At 47.7% G+C, this 17,064-nt stretch overlaps 1 protein-coding gene across 3 annotated transcripts in view; it reads right to left on the reverse strand.

Annotated features, from left to right (window-relative positions):
• The window catches only part of LOC144486045 (myoneurin-like), a 108,801-nt gene that overhangs the window by 52,008 nt on the left and 39,729 nt on the right, over positions 1-17,064 (reverse strand). For 2 of the 3 annotated variants that reach the window (XM_078204160.1, XM_078204168.1), the window contains exon 5: positions 13,129-13,307. In XM_078204160.1, the coding sequence (XP_078060286.1) occupies positions 13,129-13,307 (179 nt within the window). Of the gene's footprint in view, positions 1-1,563; positions 1,648-13,128; positions 13,308-17,064 lie in introns of all 3 variants that reach the window. The other variant, XM_078204155.1, reaches the window with a different exon arrangement.

Raw genomic sequence — 17,064 nt, forward strand, 5'->3', positions numbered from 1 at the left:
GTTTGAATCTCACCATGGGAGACGGTGAAATTTAAATTCAATATAAAATCTGGAATTAAAGTCTAATGATGACCACAAAATCATTGGCACTTGTTGTAAAAACGCATCTGGTTCCCCTTTATGGAAATATGCCACAAGACCATAAGATATCGGAGCAGAATTAGGCCATTCGGCCCATCGAGTCTGCTCCCCCATTTAATCATGGCTGATATTTTTCTCGTCCCCATTCTCCTGCCTTTTCCCCATAACCCCTGATCCCCTTTATCAATCAAGAACCTATCTATCTCTGTCTTAAAGACACTCAATGACCTGGCCTCCACAGCCTTCTGCGGCAGAGTTCCACAGATTCCCCACTCTCTGGCTGAAGAAATTCCTCCTCATCTCTGTTTTAAAGGATTGACCCTTTAGCCTGAAGTTGTGCCCTCTGGTTCTAGCTTTTCTTACCAGTGAAAACATCCTCTCCACGCCCACTCTATCCAGGCCTCGCAGTATCCTGTGAGTTTCAATAAGATCCCCCCCTCATCCTTCTAAACTCCAACGAGTACAGACCCAGAGTCCTCAACCGTTCCTCTTACGACAAGCTCTTAATTCCAGGGATCATTCTTGTGAACCTCGTCTGGACCCTTTCCAAGGCCAGCACATCCTTCCTTCGATATGGGGCCCAAAACTGCTCACAATACTCCAAATGGGGTCTGACCAGAGCCTTATACAGCCTCAGAAGTACATCCTTGCTCTTGTATTCTAGCCCTCTCGACATGAACGCCAACATTGCATTTGTGTTCCTAACTGCCGACTGAACCTGCATGTTAACCTTAAGAGAATCTTGAACATTTGACTCCCAAGTCCCTTTGTGTTTCTGATTTCCTAAGCATTTTCCCATTTAGAAAATAGTCTATGCCTCCATTCCTCTTTCCAAAGTGCATAACCTCACACTTTTCCACATTGTATTCCATCTGCCACTTCTTTGCCCACTTTAACCTGTCCACGTCCTTCTGCAGCCCCCCTGCTTCCTCAATACCACCTGTCCCTCTACATACCTTTGTATCATCTGCAAACTTAGCAACAGTAGCTTTAGTTCCTTCCTCCAAATCGTTAATGTATATTATGAAAAGTTGCGGTCCCAGCACTGACCCCTGAGGCACACCACTAGTCACCGGCTGCCATCCTGAGAAAGACACCTTCATCCCCACTCTCTGCCTTCTGCCAGTCAGCCAATCCTCTATCCATGCCAGGATCTTACCATTAACACCATGGGCACTTAACTTATTTAACAGTCCCCTCTGCGGAACCTTGTCAAAGGCCTTCTGGAAATCTAAATAAATCACGTCCACTGGTTCTCCTTTATCTAACTTCCATGTTACCTCCTCAAAGAACTCTAACGGATTTGTCAGACATGACCTCCCCTTGACAAAGCCATGCTGACCCATCTTTACCTGGGGGGAGGGAGGAGGTGTGCTCAGTGAGTGGTACGCTATTTACTGATTGGACCATCAAGTTAGCAATTATTCCTAAGGCTTTAAGAATGAGGAGCAGCATAGATTCCTTCCCAATGATGCCATTTACCCGTGTGTGATCGGCTGTGTTTATTCAGCTCTCCTGAAGAGATGAAACTTTTATTACATGTCCGACAGCTGTATGGTTTCTCACCTGCACAAGACAGAGTGAAACAAACTAGTCAAAGTTATAGCAACTTTCGTCAATTCAAATCATCAATGTTAGCATCTGACTTATTACGGAGTGAGATTGAGGTCTTAATAACCATCTACCAGCATCCAGAATCCTTCAGATGTGGCACAGTAGTTAGCACAGCTGCCGCACAGCACCAGGGATCCAGGTTCAATTCTGGCCTCGGGTGACTGTGTGGAATTTCCATGTTCTCCGTGTGTGTGGGTTTCCTCCGGGTGCTCTGGTTTCTTCCCACATGTGGGTTAGGTGGATTAGCCATGCTAAATTGCCCCTTAGTGTAGGTTAGGAGGATTAGTGGGGTAAATACATGGGGCTACGGCGATAGGGCCTGGGTGGGATGTTCTGTTGGAGTTGATGCAGCCTCGATGGGCCAAATGGCCTGTTTCTGCACTGTAGTGGTTCTCTGAAAAGATGCAGCATTACACACTAAAAAAACAATTGAAATAGTGTCAGCTTTGTTCAGGCAGTAGCACTCTTGGTGCTGAGTCAGAGGCCCTGGATTTGAGTGTACAGGCAGCAGAACATTCTTAGCTTCAATGCTTGACCAGACACAGCGGTTGGGACTCGGAGACTCAGAATGAGTTGAAGTGAAGAACCCTGTATTCTGAACACAACTGGATCATAAAAACACTGAGGCAACAAGAGCAGGACAGAGGCTTGGAATTCTGCAGACAATAATTCACTTCCTGATTTCCAAAGCTTACCCATCATCTACAAGACACATGTAGGGAGTATGATGGAATACTCTTCACTTGCCAGGATAAGTGCAGTTCCAACAACAATCAAGAAGCTCACCATTATCCAGGACAAAGAAGCACACTTGACTGGCACCAAATCCATTAGTTTCAAAATTAACGCCCTCCACCATGGATGCACAAAAGCAGCAGTGTGTATCATCCAGGATGCACTGCAGGAAACCACCAAAGGCAACCATAGAATCCCTACAGTGCATTTAGCCCATCAAGTCTGCACCAACTCACTGAAAGAGCATCTTACCCCCAGTGGGACAGATAATCTACATCCCTGAGTACTTCAGGAAGTGGCCCGAGAAATAGTGGATCCATTGGTGGTCATTTTCCAAGATTCTTTAGACACTGGAACAGTTCCCACAGATTGGAAGGCAGATAATGTAACCTCACTATTTAAAAAGGAAGGAGAGAGAAAACAGGGAATTATAAATCAGTTAACCTGACGTCAGTAGGGGCGAAAATTCTAGAATCCATCATAGATTTTATAGCAGAGCACTTGGAAAACAGTGGCAGGATTGGACAGAGTCAGCATAGATTTAGGAAAAGGAAATCATGCTTAACAAATCTATTGGAATTCTTCAAGGATTTAGCTAGCAGAACTGATGAGGCGGAGCCAGTGGATGTGGTTTATTTGGACTTTCAGAAGGTTTTCGACAAGGTCCCACATAAAAGATTAGCGTGTAAAATTAAAATGCATGGGATTGGGGCTAGTGTGTTGAGATGGACAGGAATCAGAGAAGGAATAAACGGGGGTTTTTTCAAGGGGCAGGCAGTGACCAGTGGGTACCGCAAGGAGCGGCGCTGGGACCCCAGCTATTCACTGTATATATTAATGATTTAGATGAGGGAATTAAAGATAATGGGGGCGATTCTCCCAGCTAGAGCAGCACAGTATAAGCAGAGGCAGACGCAAAAGCCCAGTCTGCAGGTACAACAGGTGATCAAGAAGGCAAATGGGATGTTGGCCTATATCGCGAGGGGGATAGAATATAAAAGTAGGGATGTCTTGATGCACCTGTACAGGGCATTGGTGAGGCCGCAGCTGGAATACTGTGTGCAGTATTGGTCCCCTTATATGAGGAAGGACATATTGGCATTGGAGGGAGTGCAGAGAAGGTTCACCAGGTTGATACCGGAGATGAGGGGTTTGGATTATGAGGAGAGGCTGAGGAGATTGGGTTTGTACTCGTTGGAGTTTAGAAGGATGAGGGGGGATCTTATGGAGACTTATAAGATAATGCAGGGGCTGGATAGGGTGGAGGCGGAGAGATTCTTTCCACTTAGTAAGGAAGTTAAAACTAGAGGACACAGCCTCAAAATAAAGGGGGGTCGGTTTAAGACAGAGTTGAGGAGGAACTTCTTCTCCCAGAGGGTGGTGAATCTCTGGAATTCTCTGCCCACTGAGGTGGTGGAGGCTACCTCGCTGAATATGTTTAAAGCGCGGATGGATGGATTCCTGAGCGGTAAGGGAATTAAGGGTTATGGGGATCAGGCGGGTAAGTGGTACTGATCCACGTCAGATCAGCCATGATCTTATTGAATGGCGGGGCAGGCTCGAGGGGCTAGATGGCCTACTCCTGCTCCTATTTCTTATGTTCTTATGTGTGGGCGTCACAGCCTCTGCACACCTCCGGCTGCCGGAATTCCGGTGTCATCTGCTCCGTGCCGGAAATCGTCGTGGAGCTGATTGTAATATTAAAATCAGGATGTGTATCCCATTGGCAGGCTCAGGACTGATGTTTCTGGGCCCGCTAGCCTCCCACCTGCCCCCCCCCATCCCCAGGAGTGTCTCCCCTGATCGGGTTTACAACAGCTTCCCACTAACTGGGAGCTAGCGGCCTGACCCCGCTGAAGTGGAGGAGGGCCAAGGAGATCAGGAGTAAGGAGGTGTCCCCTGGGCATTGTCAGCCTGGCAGTGCCAGCCTGACCCCCTGGTACTGCCCAAGGAGCAAAGTGGCAATGCCCAAGGGACGCCTTGGCACTGCGTATCAGGCATCGGGCACTGCCAGCAGGAGTGGCGGGGAGATCGGTGGGGGTGGAAGTTCCCGCTGCCACTCTGCAGTCGGGATCGCGAGTAAAGGGAGGAATGGGCTGATCGGCACTGGCCATCGGAGTGGGGGGCTACCGCACATCTTGGCGCTGACCAATCGGCACATGTGCAGTGGCCCGCTCAGCTATGCTGCCGGCCTCTCCAGCGGGAATAGGCCCCGCCCCTGATTTTGATGCTAGGGTGCTCTGTGATGCACAGAGCATGGGAGAAAGTCCCACTGAAAAAAGCAGCAAATTTACTCCAGTTTTTACACAAATTCAGCAGTTAGAATTTTTTGGGGGGAATTCCACCCAATTTCTCCAAATGTGCAGATGACAGAAACCTGTGTGGGAGGGTGAACTGTGGTGAGGATGCAGAGTGGGCAAATGCATGGCAGATGCAGTATAAAATGGATATTATAACAACTCAGGAAGCCTGACTGGAAAGGAACATAGTTTATTTACAGAATGCAAAGTACAACCGTGCTGTACACACACTACCCCCTGCCTGGGACAAGTAGCTTTGCAGGCCCAGTCTTGGGTCTGCCTTACAAAAGGCTCAAACAGTTGGGCAAGCCATTGTTGCCAGGGGAAATCATACTCAACGAGCGCCACAGAGAGATCAGTGATTCCCCATGGATCTCGTGGCGATTATCACACCCCTCCCCTGCGAATCTGACCATTCCCCTCGCTCCTTTCACTGTCTCATCACCCATGGCCTCATCTCCAGTGCTTGCAGGGCATGGATGGGGCGTGAGCACCTCTTTCATTCATAGCGCTAAAGAGCCACTGCAGGGGTTCATCCTCAGTGGCGACCTCTGACTGCGTTTCCACTGCCTCTGTCTCCATGTTAGAATCATCAGCATCCCGAAGACTAGCTTGAGGTTTAGTGGACGGAATGTCCTGTTCATAGGCTGGTGTGAAGGATGCCGATGGTGGCATGTCCATAGAACCCTTTGCCTCCATGGAGGGTTGCTTGTGACAGAGGTGATCAATGTGTTTTTGGAAGGTCTTCTCCTTGGTTTGCACCTTACTCGACACCGGTCCCGTTTTTGAGAGGATAACTCCCAGAGTCCACAGGGAGCCATAGCTGAGGTTTCTCACGTGGACTGTATTTCCCGGCTTAAAGACTATCTGGTCTCTGACCATCGTGGCCCCTTTTCTGGGCATTAGCACAACTTTGCTGGCCAAATTTGGGAACATCAGGCCAAGCAGAGTCAGAAGGTGTCAGCCCATCAACAGCTCTGCTGGAGCAATTCCCATCAGCACATGCGGCACAGCCCGAGAGTTTAAAAGGAAATGTGCCAGCTCTGTTTCCAGGGAATCCGTGGTCTGTTTCTTCATGCCACTTTTGAATATCTAGATCGCCCACTCAGCCAGGCCGTTTGAGGACGGGTGGTAGGATGCCCTGCAGATGTGCCTTACTCTGTTTGTACACATGAAGGTCTGTGTTGGTACAATGGGGTCTTGCTGTCTGTTACGAGAATCTCAGGTATGCCATGCATATGAAGGGTTGATGGAGTTTCTCTATGGTACTGTAAGAGGTAAACACAGTCAGAGTTTTAACACCAGGTTGAAGTCCAACAGGTTTATTTGGTAGCAAATGCCATTAGCTTTCGGTGCGCTGCTCCTTCGTCAGATGGAGTGAATATCTGCTCATAAACAAGGCATACAGAGACACAAAATCAAGTTACAGAATACTGATTAGAATGCGAATCTTTACAGCGAATCAAGTCTTAAAGGTACAGGCAATGTGAGTGGAGAGAGCATTCGGCACAGGTTAAAGAAATGTGAATTGTCTCCAGACAGGACAGCCAGTGAGATTCTACAGGTCCAGGCAAGCTGTGGGGGTTACCGATAGTGTGACATGAACCCAAGATCCCGGTTGAGGCCGTCCTCATGTGTGCGGAGCTTGGCTATCAGTTTCTGCTCAGCGACTCTGCGCTGTCGTGTGTCATGAAGGCTGCCTTGGAGAACGCTTACCCGAAGATCAGGGGCCGAATGCCCGTGACCGCTGAAGTGCTCCCCCACAGGAAGAGAACAGTCTTGCCTGGTGATTGTCGAGCGGTGTTCATTCATCCGTTGTCGTAGTGTCTGCTAATGCACCATGCCTCGGGACATCCTTTCCTGCAGCGTATCAGGTAGACAACGTTGGCCGAGTTGCAAGAGTAGGTACCGTGTACCTGGTAGATGGTGTTCTCACGTGAGATGGTGGCGTCCGTGTCGATGATCCGGCACGTCTTGCAGAGGTTGCTGTGGCAGGGTTGTGTGGTGTCGTGGTCACTATTCTCCTGAAGGCTGGGTAGTTTGCTGCGGACAATGGTCTGTTTGAGGTTGTGCAGTTGTTTGAAGGCAAGAAGTGGGGGTGTGGGGATGGCCTTGGCGAGATGTTTGTCTTCATCAATGACATGTTGAAGGCTCTGGAGGAGATGCCGTAGCTTCTCCGCTCTGGGGAAGTACTGGACGACGAAGGGAACTCTGTCCACCGTGTCCCGTGTTTGTCTTCTGAGGAGGTTGGTGCGGTTTTTCGCTGTGGCGCATCGGAACTGTCGATCGATGAGTTGAGCGCCATATCCTGTTCTTATGAGGGCATCTTTCAGCGTCTGGAGGTGTCTGTTGCGATCCTCCTCATCCGAGCAGATCCTGTGTATACGGAGGGCTTGTCCGTAGGGGATGGCTTCTTTAACGTGTTTAGGGTGGAAGTTGGAGAAGTGGAGCATCATGAGGTTATCCGTGGGCTTGCAGTACAGTGAGGTGCTGAGGTGACCGTCCTTAATGGAGATGCGTGTGTCCAAGAATGCAACCGATTCCGGAGAGTAGTCCATGGTGAGTCTGATGGTGGGATGGAACTTGTTGATGTCATCATATAGTTGTTTCAGTGGTTGTTCACCATGAGTCCAAAGGAAGAAAATGCCATCGATGTATCTAGTGTATAGCATCGGTTGAAGGTCCTGTGCGGTGAAGAAGTCTTGTTCAAACCTGTGCATGAAGATGTTGGCATATTGAGGTGCGAATTTGGTCCCCATGGCTGTTCCGTGTGTCTGGATGAAGAACTGGTTGTTGAAGGTGAAGACATTGTGGTCCAGCATGAAGCAGATGAGTTGTAAAATTGCATCTGGAAACTGGCAGTTGTCGGCATTGAGTACGGAGGCCGTTGCAGCAATGCCATCATCATGGGGGATGCTGGTGTTGAGTGCCGAGACATCCATTGTGACAAGGAGTGCTCCTGGTTCAACTGCTCCATGTGTGTTGAGTTTCTGTAGGAAGTCCGTAGTGTCGCGACAAAAGCTGGGGGTTCTTTGTACAATGGGTTTCAGGATGCCCTCGACATTGCCGGAGAGGTTCTCGCACAGGGTCCCACTGCCCGATACAATGGGACAGCCGGGTATCTTCGGGAGGCAGTAGAGATCTCCAACGCGGGGAGTACGTGGGATGAGAGCACGGAGGGTGCTCTGAAGGTCCTGTTGGACTTTAACCTGGTGTTGTTAAAACTCTTACTGTGTTTACCCCAGTCCAACGCCGGCATCTCCACATCATGACTGTAAGAGGTAGCAGAGGCCATTCAGTGCACATCGATCCATTCTGAATGGGTGAGGAGGATTAAAAGCATGGAGCCCATAAATGGCTCTGCGAAGTCTGCATGTACTCGCACCCAGGATCCCCCCTGGCCATTCCCAAGGATGCAACGAGACTGCTGGTGGGACCTTCTCGTTTTCATGGTAAATGTTGCACAACTTCACCAGGTTTTCGATATCACTGCCCAGTCAGGCCACCAGGCATAACTCCTTGTAAGCATTTTCATCTTAGAAATTCCTGGGTGGCCATTGTGCAATCGTTGAAGTATCGGTCGCTGCTCTGAACATGGGATAATCTACCCAGCTTCCCACAAGATGATGTCACCTTCTCTACTCAACTCCTGATATTTTGAAAAATAAAGTTTCAAATCCTCCGTAGGATGCCCTTGTGGTCCACCATTTCAGATAACGGAATTTCGCCAATGTAGGGTCCATGCCTGGATCTGCTTGATGGATACTGGCAGAATGTCCATGAAGTTCAGAGTCATGACGACTTCACCCATCTTTAGAGAAGGTAGGCAGGCTGGTGGGTAGCGGCAGCCGCATTGGCCAAATGTCTCCCTGGACAATGTTCTAAAATATATTCATAAGCACATAATAGCAGTGCCCAGTGTTGGATCCGGGCTGATGCAATGAGAAGATTCACCTCGTCTTCTTTGAAGAGGGCCAGCAGAGATTTATGATCGGTTACTCTGGTGAAATGCTAACTGCAGACGTACTGGTGGAACATTTTCACCGTGGACACCATGGCCAAACCTTTTTTGATCTGGACATACTTCCTGTCTGCATCCACCAGGGTTCGTGGTGCATTTGCGATTGGAAGTTCTGTCCCACCATCTCAACGGTGCTACAATACCGCTCTCATCTCAGAGGGGGAGGCATCGCAGGTTACAATGAGTGGTCTCAGGCGACATAATGGGCTAGTAAATTTGACTTAATAGAGGCATACAAGATGATCAGAGGATTAGATAGGGTGGATAGTGAGAGCCTTTTTCCTCCGATGGTGTTGGCTAGCACGAGGGGACATAGCTTTAAATTGAGGGGTGAGAGATATAGGACAGATGTTAGAGGTAGGTTCTTTACTCAAGAGAGTAGTGAGGGCATGGAATGCCCTGCCTGCAGCAGTAGTGGACTCGTCAACATTAAGAGCATTCAAATGGTTATTGGATAAACATATGGATGATATTGGAATAGTGTAGATTAGAGGGGCTTTAGATTGGTTCCACTGGTCGGCGCAACATCGAGGGCCTGTACTGCGCTGTAATGTTCTATGTTCTATTTGTTAACAGCAATTGTTGTTTGACGTTTGCAAAGGTTTCCTCTTGTGGCTTTTGCCATGCCCATTTCTGATCTTTTTTAAACAGTACACTGAGGAGTGCCAGTGGGGTTGCCAAATTCAGTATGAATTTCCCATAATCATTTATGAGACCGAGGAAAGACTTCAACTCTGCTGTGTTCCTTGAAGTTGGAGCCTCTTTTATGGCCTTCACCTTCTCTTCGGCAGGGTGTAATCCATTCTGGTCAATTCTGTATCTGAGGCACGTTACCTCATTGATCTGGAACACATTTTTCCCATTTCAATTGAACACCAACAAAATGTCGTAAGACCTCCTCCAAACTCTCCAAATGTTCCTTTGCAGTAGCTCCTGAGATTAAAACATCATCCAGATAAACTGCCACTCTGGGCACCCCATGAAGGACATTCTCCATCAGCCTTTGACACAAACGAAAGACACCCTGAAGGACAAGCGAGTATATTCATCAAGTCCTTTGTGAATATTTATAGGGACATACTTCCTGGGTGACACCTCAAGCTCCAATTGGAGGGAAGCATGGCTCATGTCTGATTTGGAAAATATGTGACCCCAGCCAACTTCGCACACAAGTCTTCGATGTGTGGCATGGGTATCTGTAGCACAGGTCTCTGACAGTCAACTTATAAGCACCAGAAACAGACTGAATTGTCAGGTTTTAAAACTGGGACTACTGGCGTGGCTCATTCAGCAAATTGTTCATGGCATATAATGCCAAGTTCCTCTAGACATTCCAACTTGGCCTCTACTTGGTATGTAGGACTTAGGGGACCGGTCATACCTTGAAGTATTTAGGTCGGGCCTCTGGGTCCATGCAGATTTTGGTCCTTATGCCTCTAATCTTCCTGAGGCTTTCTTGGAACATTTCAGGATACTTCCCAATGACTTTGTATTAATTGCCAGTACCCATTTTAAAGATCTGTTGCTAATCCAGATGGATTTTCTGTAGCCAGTCCCTTCCCAAAAGGCTGGACCCCTGTTCCTTGCACCACTATCAGGGGTAGTTGGACTGTCTGTTGTCCATATGTAACTGGGGTTACAGTGGTCCCAAAAGTATTTAGGTCGGGCCTTGGTGTCTCGCAGGCTTGAAGGCAAGATGCCCAATTGGTGTCGCCTAAAGCTTTGCTCCCCAATAATAGATGCAGTGCCTCCGATGTCCACATCCTTATCTAGAGGGTGGCCATTTCCCTGGAATTTTAATTAGAGCCACTTTAGGTGCAGTGATGCAATTTCGCTGGACTGGCTGCAGAAAATCCTATGTACAGGTGGATTTATTTGCAAACTCCTGTCCTGAGACGGCTTTGCCCTCTCGCCTGGCAGTACATGTTTTGCCTGTTTCGGTTGCCTTGTCTGGGCGGACCCTATGACTACAAGTGCAGTATGGATGTGCTCGCTCCTCATGTGTGGTGAAGAGACTTCGCATCTAGTTCTGGAATCTTGTTGCCTCCAACTCCAATCACCCTTTCTTGGCAGTAAATGGGAACGTGAGCGTTATCCGCTGAGGATTTGATTCTGCAGCATGGCGGTCCGTACTATCCAAGTATCCCTGAGGCTCCTGGGCCCCTTTTTCTGTGTTTCATGGGAAAGGGTCAATTCTATGGCTTTCTTGAGGTCCAGAGTTAGTTCAGTCAGTAGCTTCCTTTGGGTCACAATGTTATTGATTCCACATGCTAAATGATCTCAAACACTTCAGGAAGTGCTGTCCCATACTCAGTGTTCAGTCAATTCCCACAGTCTTGTCAAGAATTCAATGACTGGTTCCCCAGGGAGATTAGTTGCCGTGTTCAACCAGTAGCGTTGCAACATAACAGATGGTTTAGGATTGTAGTGGTCCAAAACCATATCTATCAATTCGTTGAAAGATTTTGAATCCAGGGCTGAAAGTTGGGGCCCACTAACGGTCAGGAGGATGACTTTTTGCCAGTTGTTCCCCTTCTATCCCGTTTTCCCGGAAGTAGTATTTCATTCTTTCGGAGTACTAGATCCAATCCTCCACACCTGCATCATAAGTTTCCAGTTTTCCAAACAGTGGCATTTTCAATATTCCCCCGGCACTGTCTTACCGAGTTCGTTGAAAGGCAAGGTAGTCCGAAATATTTCTTGTTCCTCGTCGCCAATGTATTAACCCAGGAAGCCCGACTGGAAAGGAACATAGTTTATTACAGAAAACAAAGTAAAACCACTACTGTGGTTTACACACCCACTAGTCCCTGCCTGGGACTACAGTTCAGCAGGCCCAGTCCTGGGTCTGTCTTATAAAACCTTTCGGTAATGAGTATCAGTTGGGTGAGCCATTGCCTGTTACCAGGGGAACTGCTACTCAACGCGTCCCACAGGGGATCAATCAGTGATTCCTCATGGATTTTGTGGGGGCTTATCACCAATAAATATGACGTTATCCACTTTGGTAGCAAAGAAATAGAGAGGCAGATTATCTGAATGGCTATAAATTGAGAGGCGCGAATGTGCAAAGAGACCTGGGTGTCCTCGTACACCAGTTGCTGAAAGTAAGCATGCAGGCGGTAAAGACGACAAATGGCACGTTGGTCTTCATTGCGAGAGGTTTCGAGTACAGGAGCAGGGATGTCTTGCTGCAATTATACAGGGCCTTGGTCAGGCCACACTTGGAGAATTGTGTGCAGTTTTGGTCTCCTTATCGGAGGAAAGATATTCTTGCTATCGAGGGAGTACAGCAAAGATTTACCAGATTGATTCCTGGAATGGCAGGACTGATGTGTGAGGAGTGATCGAGTCAGTAAGGATTACATTCACTGGAGTTTAGAAGAATGAGGGCGGATCTCATCGAAACTTATAAAATTCTAACAGGGCGATACAAGGTGGATGCAGGAAGGATGTTCCGAATGGTGGGAGAGTGCAGAACCAGAGGTCATACTCTAAGGATATGCTGTGGGGAATGAGAGGGACCCACTGGGCAGAGGTGAACGGGGGGGGGAACCTGCTGGGCGGTACAAGGGAAGGGGTACTCAGACTGGTTCTATCTTTCAATAGCCCTGGGCAGAGACCAGACAATCACAAAACTGTCCCTGATCACTGAAAAATGCAAAAAATATTTATTCAGGTTTCCACAGCCAACAAATCAGGATCTAAAAATATCTGAAAGCATTCTGCAGTACGAGGTACAAGAGAAACAAAAATCAGATTGCTGTAGATTTGTTCACCTCCTACAGTCAAATAATCATCTCAACACAATTGTGCCAACAGCAACCATCCCCCCCGCCCCCCGCCCCCAAAAGAGCCACCTGCCCCCTCCCTGAGAGTCACCCCACTCCCACCAAAACCTCCCCCATGTCCCAAGTCACCCCACCCCCACCATGTCCACCCGAGAGTCACCCCACTCCCATCAAAACCTCCCTCCATCCCCTCCGAGTCACGCCACCCCCAGCATTCCACCCCCTCCCAGCTGACAGTCACACCACCCCCACCAAAACCTCATCCGCAGAGAGCCTCCCCATCCATTACTTGTCACACATCCAGTGGGTGGCTATCTGAACAGCTGGAGTTTTAAGCACTAATAATTCTGCTCAGGAGAACTACCTCAATGAAAACCGTGAAGGAAATGGCAGTGAACATCTACCAGTACTGCTGATAGTAATAGGGTTAACCAAGAATGAGGAACTGTGGGATATATGTCCAAGAAATCAGCTTTTCTGTTCAATGAACAGTAAATAAACCAGATTAATTCATCATCAAACCTAATTCAATAACTTGGTTTTTAACTTGGTGTTAGTATGGAGCTTTGCAATGCACAGATCTTACCAGTATGTTTCCGTGCGTGTGTGATGAGGGAGCTGGAGACAGCAAATGCCTTTCCACATGTGTCACAGATGTAAGGTTTCTCTCCCGTGTGGCGACGGACATGGTATGTAAGTGTGCTGGCCTGGGCAAAACGCTGCCCACACCGGTCACACACGTACGGTTTCTCTCCACTGTGCTTCCTGCAGAAAACAAGGCCAAAAAAAAACTTGAAAAATAGCAATCCAAAATAAAACCTGGTACCAGGAGATATTTGACAATACATGCAGAGATGTGGAGAATTCTTGTTTTTATGCAAGAAATGATAACCTGGAATGCATTGCCTGAAATGTTGTTGGAAGCAGATTCGATACCAAGTTTCAAGAGCACAGAAACAGGCCATTTGGCATAACTAGTTCATGCTGCTGTCTAAAATTCCACCAGCCGTCTTCAACTAACCCTACCAACATATCCTTCGGGTTATTGAGTCATAGAGCAACACAGCATGAAAACAGGCCCTTTCTCTGGCAACTATACAGTAAATGGCAGAACCCTTAAGAGTATTGATAGGCAAAGGAATCTGGGTGTACAGGTACACAGGTCACTGAAAGTGGCAATGCAGGTAGAGAAGGTAGTCAAGAAGGCATATGGCATGCTTGCCTTCATCGGCCTGGGCATTGAGTTTAAAAATTGGCAAGTCATGTTGCAGCTTTATAGAACCTTAGTTAGGCCGCACTTGGAATATAGTGTTCAATTCTGGTCGCCACACTACCAGAAGGATGTGGAGGCTTTGGAGAGGGTACAGAAAAGACTTACCAAGATGTTGCCTGGTATGGAGGGCATTAGCTATGAAGAAAGGTTGGAGAAACTTGGTTTGTTCTCACTGGAGCGACGGAGGTCGAGGGAAGACCTGATAGAAGTCTACAAGATTATGAAGGACATGGACAGAGTGGATAGTCAGAAGCTTTTTCCCAGGGTGGAAGAGTCAATTACTAGGGGGCACAGGTATAAGTTGCGAGGGGCAAGGTTTAAAGGAGATGTACGAGGCAGAATTGTTACACAGAGAGTAGTGGGTGCCTGGAACTCGTTGCGGGGGGGAGGTAGGGGAAGCGGATATGGTAGTGACTTTTAAGGGGCGTCTTGACAAGTAATGAATAGGATGGGAATAGAGGAATATGGTCCCCGGAAGGGGAGGGGGTTTTAGTTAAGTCGGGCAGCATGGTCGGTGCAGGCTTGGAGAGCCAAAGGGCCTGTTCCTGTGCTGCAATTTTCTTTGTTCTTTGTATTCCATATACGCACCACCCTCTGCATGAAGTTGCCCTCAGGTCCCTTTTAAATCTTTCCGCTCTCACCTTAAACCTATGCCCTCTAGTTTTCAATTCCCCTTCCCTGGGAAAAAGACTATGTGCATGGATCCTATCGATGCCCCTCATAATTTTATACACCTCAATAAGGTCACCCCTCATTCTCCTATGTTCCAAGGAATAAAGTCCTAGCCTGACCAACCTCTCCCTATAACTCAGGCCCACAAGTCCTGGCAACATCCTTGTAAATCTCTGCACTCTTTCCAGTTTATCAAAGTCTTTCCTATAACAGGGTGACCAAAACTGTCCACAATACTCCAAGTGCAGCCTCACCAACGACTTGTACAACTGTAACATAATGTCCAAACTCCTATACTCAATGCCCTGACTGATGAAGGCCAGTGTGCTAAACGCCTTCTTCACCATCCTGTCCACCTGTGGCGTTGCTTTCAACGAACCATGTACTTGTACTCCTAGGTTCCTGCATTCCTCAACGCTCCCCAGGGCTCAACCATTCACTGTTTAAGTCCTACCCTGGTTCGACTTTCCAAAAAGCAACATCTCACGCTTATCTATATTGAAACCCATTTGCCAATCCTCGGCCTATTCCCTAACTGATCAAGATGCCTCTGTAATTTTTGATAATCTTCTACGCCATCAGCGAATTTAGTATCAGCCACAAACTTACTAACCATGCCTTGTGCATTCACATCCAAATCATTTATATAAATAACGAACAACAAGGGTCCCAATACCAACCCCTGAGGCACACCACTAGTCACAGACCTCCAGTCTGAGAAATAACCTTCAACCATCACCCTCAGCTCCCTACCATCGAGCCAAATTTGAATCCAATTTGCTAAGTCTCCCAAGATCCCATGCGACCTTACCTTCCAAACCAGCCTGCCTTGCGGGATCTTGTCAAAGGTGAAGTCCATAAAAACAACACTTACTGCTCTACCCTCATCCATCCTCTTAGTTACCTCTTCGAAAAACTCAAAGATTTGTCAGACATGACTTCCTGCGCATAAAGCCATGCTGACTATCCCTAATCTGACCTTGACTATCCAAATGTTGGTAGATCCTGTGAGGGCCTCCGCAATTTCTTCCCTAGACTCCCACAAGATCAGAGGATACACTTGATCAGGCCCAGGGGATTTATCCACCTCAATGTGCTTTAAGGCTAAAGATACCTTCTCCCTAATAACATTCATGTGGCCCAAGGCATCACCACTTGTTTCCCTTATTTCTTTAGCACCCGTGATTTTCTCTGCAGTAAACACCGAGGAGAGAAATATTCATTAAAAATCTCACCCATTTCTTGTGGCTCCACACACAGATGGCCATGCTGATCTTTGAGAGGACATATTCTCCCTCTAGCCACCCTTTTACTCTTAATATAGCTATGGAATCTCTTGCGATTTTCTTTAACCTAACCTACCAAATCCATCTCATACCCTGGCAGAGTGGCAGGCAGTGACTAGTGGGGTACTGCAGGGTTCAGTGCTGAGACCCCAGCTAGTCACAATATACATTAATGATTTGGACAAAGGAATTGAATGCAATATCTCCAAATTTGCAGATGTCACTGAGCTGGGTGGCAATGTGTGCTGTGAGGAGGATGCTAAGAGGCTGCAGGGTGACTTGGACAGGCTGGCTGAGTGGGCAATTACTTGGCAAATGCAATATAATGTGGATAAACGTGAGCTTATCCACTTTGGTGGCAAAAACAGAAAGGAAGATTATCTGAATGGTGGCAGTTTAGGAAAAGGGGAAGTGCAATGTGACCTGGATGTCATGGAACAGTCACTGAAGGTTGGCATGCAGGTACAGCAGGCGGTGAGGAAAACTAATGGAATGCTGGCCTTCATAGCAAGAGGATTTGAGTATAGGAGGGGGGATGTCTTGCTGCAGTTATAGAGGGGCTTGGTGAGGCCACACCTTGAGTATTGTGTGCAGACCCGTTAGAGAAAATCTCCATTACAAGAGAGGAAGTGTTAGGTTTTTTAGGGAATATAAAGACTGACAAATCCCCAAGGCCTGATGGAATCTATCCCAGGCTGCTCAGGGAGACGGGAGATGAAATTGCTGGGCCTCTGACGCAAATCTTTGTCTCGTCACTGGACACAGGTGAGGTCCCAGAGGATTGGAGGATAGCTAATGTGGTCCCGTTATTTAAGAAGGGTAGGAAGGATAACCCGGGAAATTATAGGCCGGTGAGCTTGACGTCCGTGGTGGGGAAGTTGTTGGAGAAGATTCTTAGAGATAGGATGTATGCGCATTTAGAAAGGAATAAACTCATTAACGATAGTCAGCATGGTTTTGTGAGAGGGAGGTCATGCCTCACTAACCTGGTGGAGTTTTTTGAAGAAGTGACTAGAATGGTTGACGAGGGAAGGACCATGGATGTCGTCTATATGGACTTTAGTAAAGCGTTTGACAAAGTCCCTCATGGTAGGTTGGTGCAAAAGGTTGGATCTCATGGGATAAAGGGGGAGGTGGGTAGATGGGTGGAGAACTGCCTTGGTCACAGAAGACAGAGGGTGGTAGTGGAAGGGTCTTTTTCCGGCTGGATGCCTGTAACTAGTGGTGTTCATGATGTGGAGATGCCGGCGTTGGACTGGGGTAAACACAGTATGAAGTTTAACAACACCAG

The sequence above is a fragment of the Mustelus asterias genome, chromosome 3, assembly GCF_964213995.1.
Source record: "Mustelus asterias chromosome 3, sMusAst1.hap1.1, whole genome shotgun sequence".
Lineage (NCBI taxonomy): Eukaryota > Metazoa > Chordata > Chondrichthyes > Carcharhiniformes > Triakidae > Mustelus > Mustelus asterias.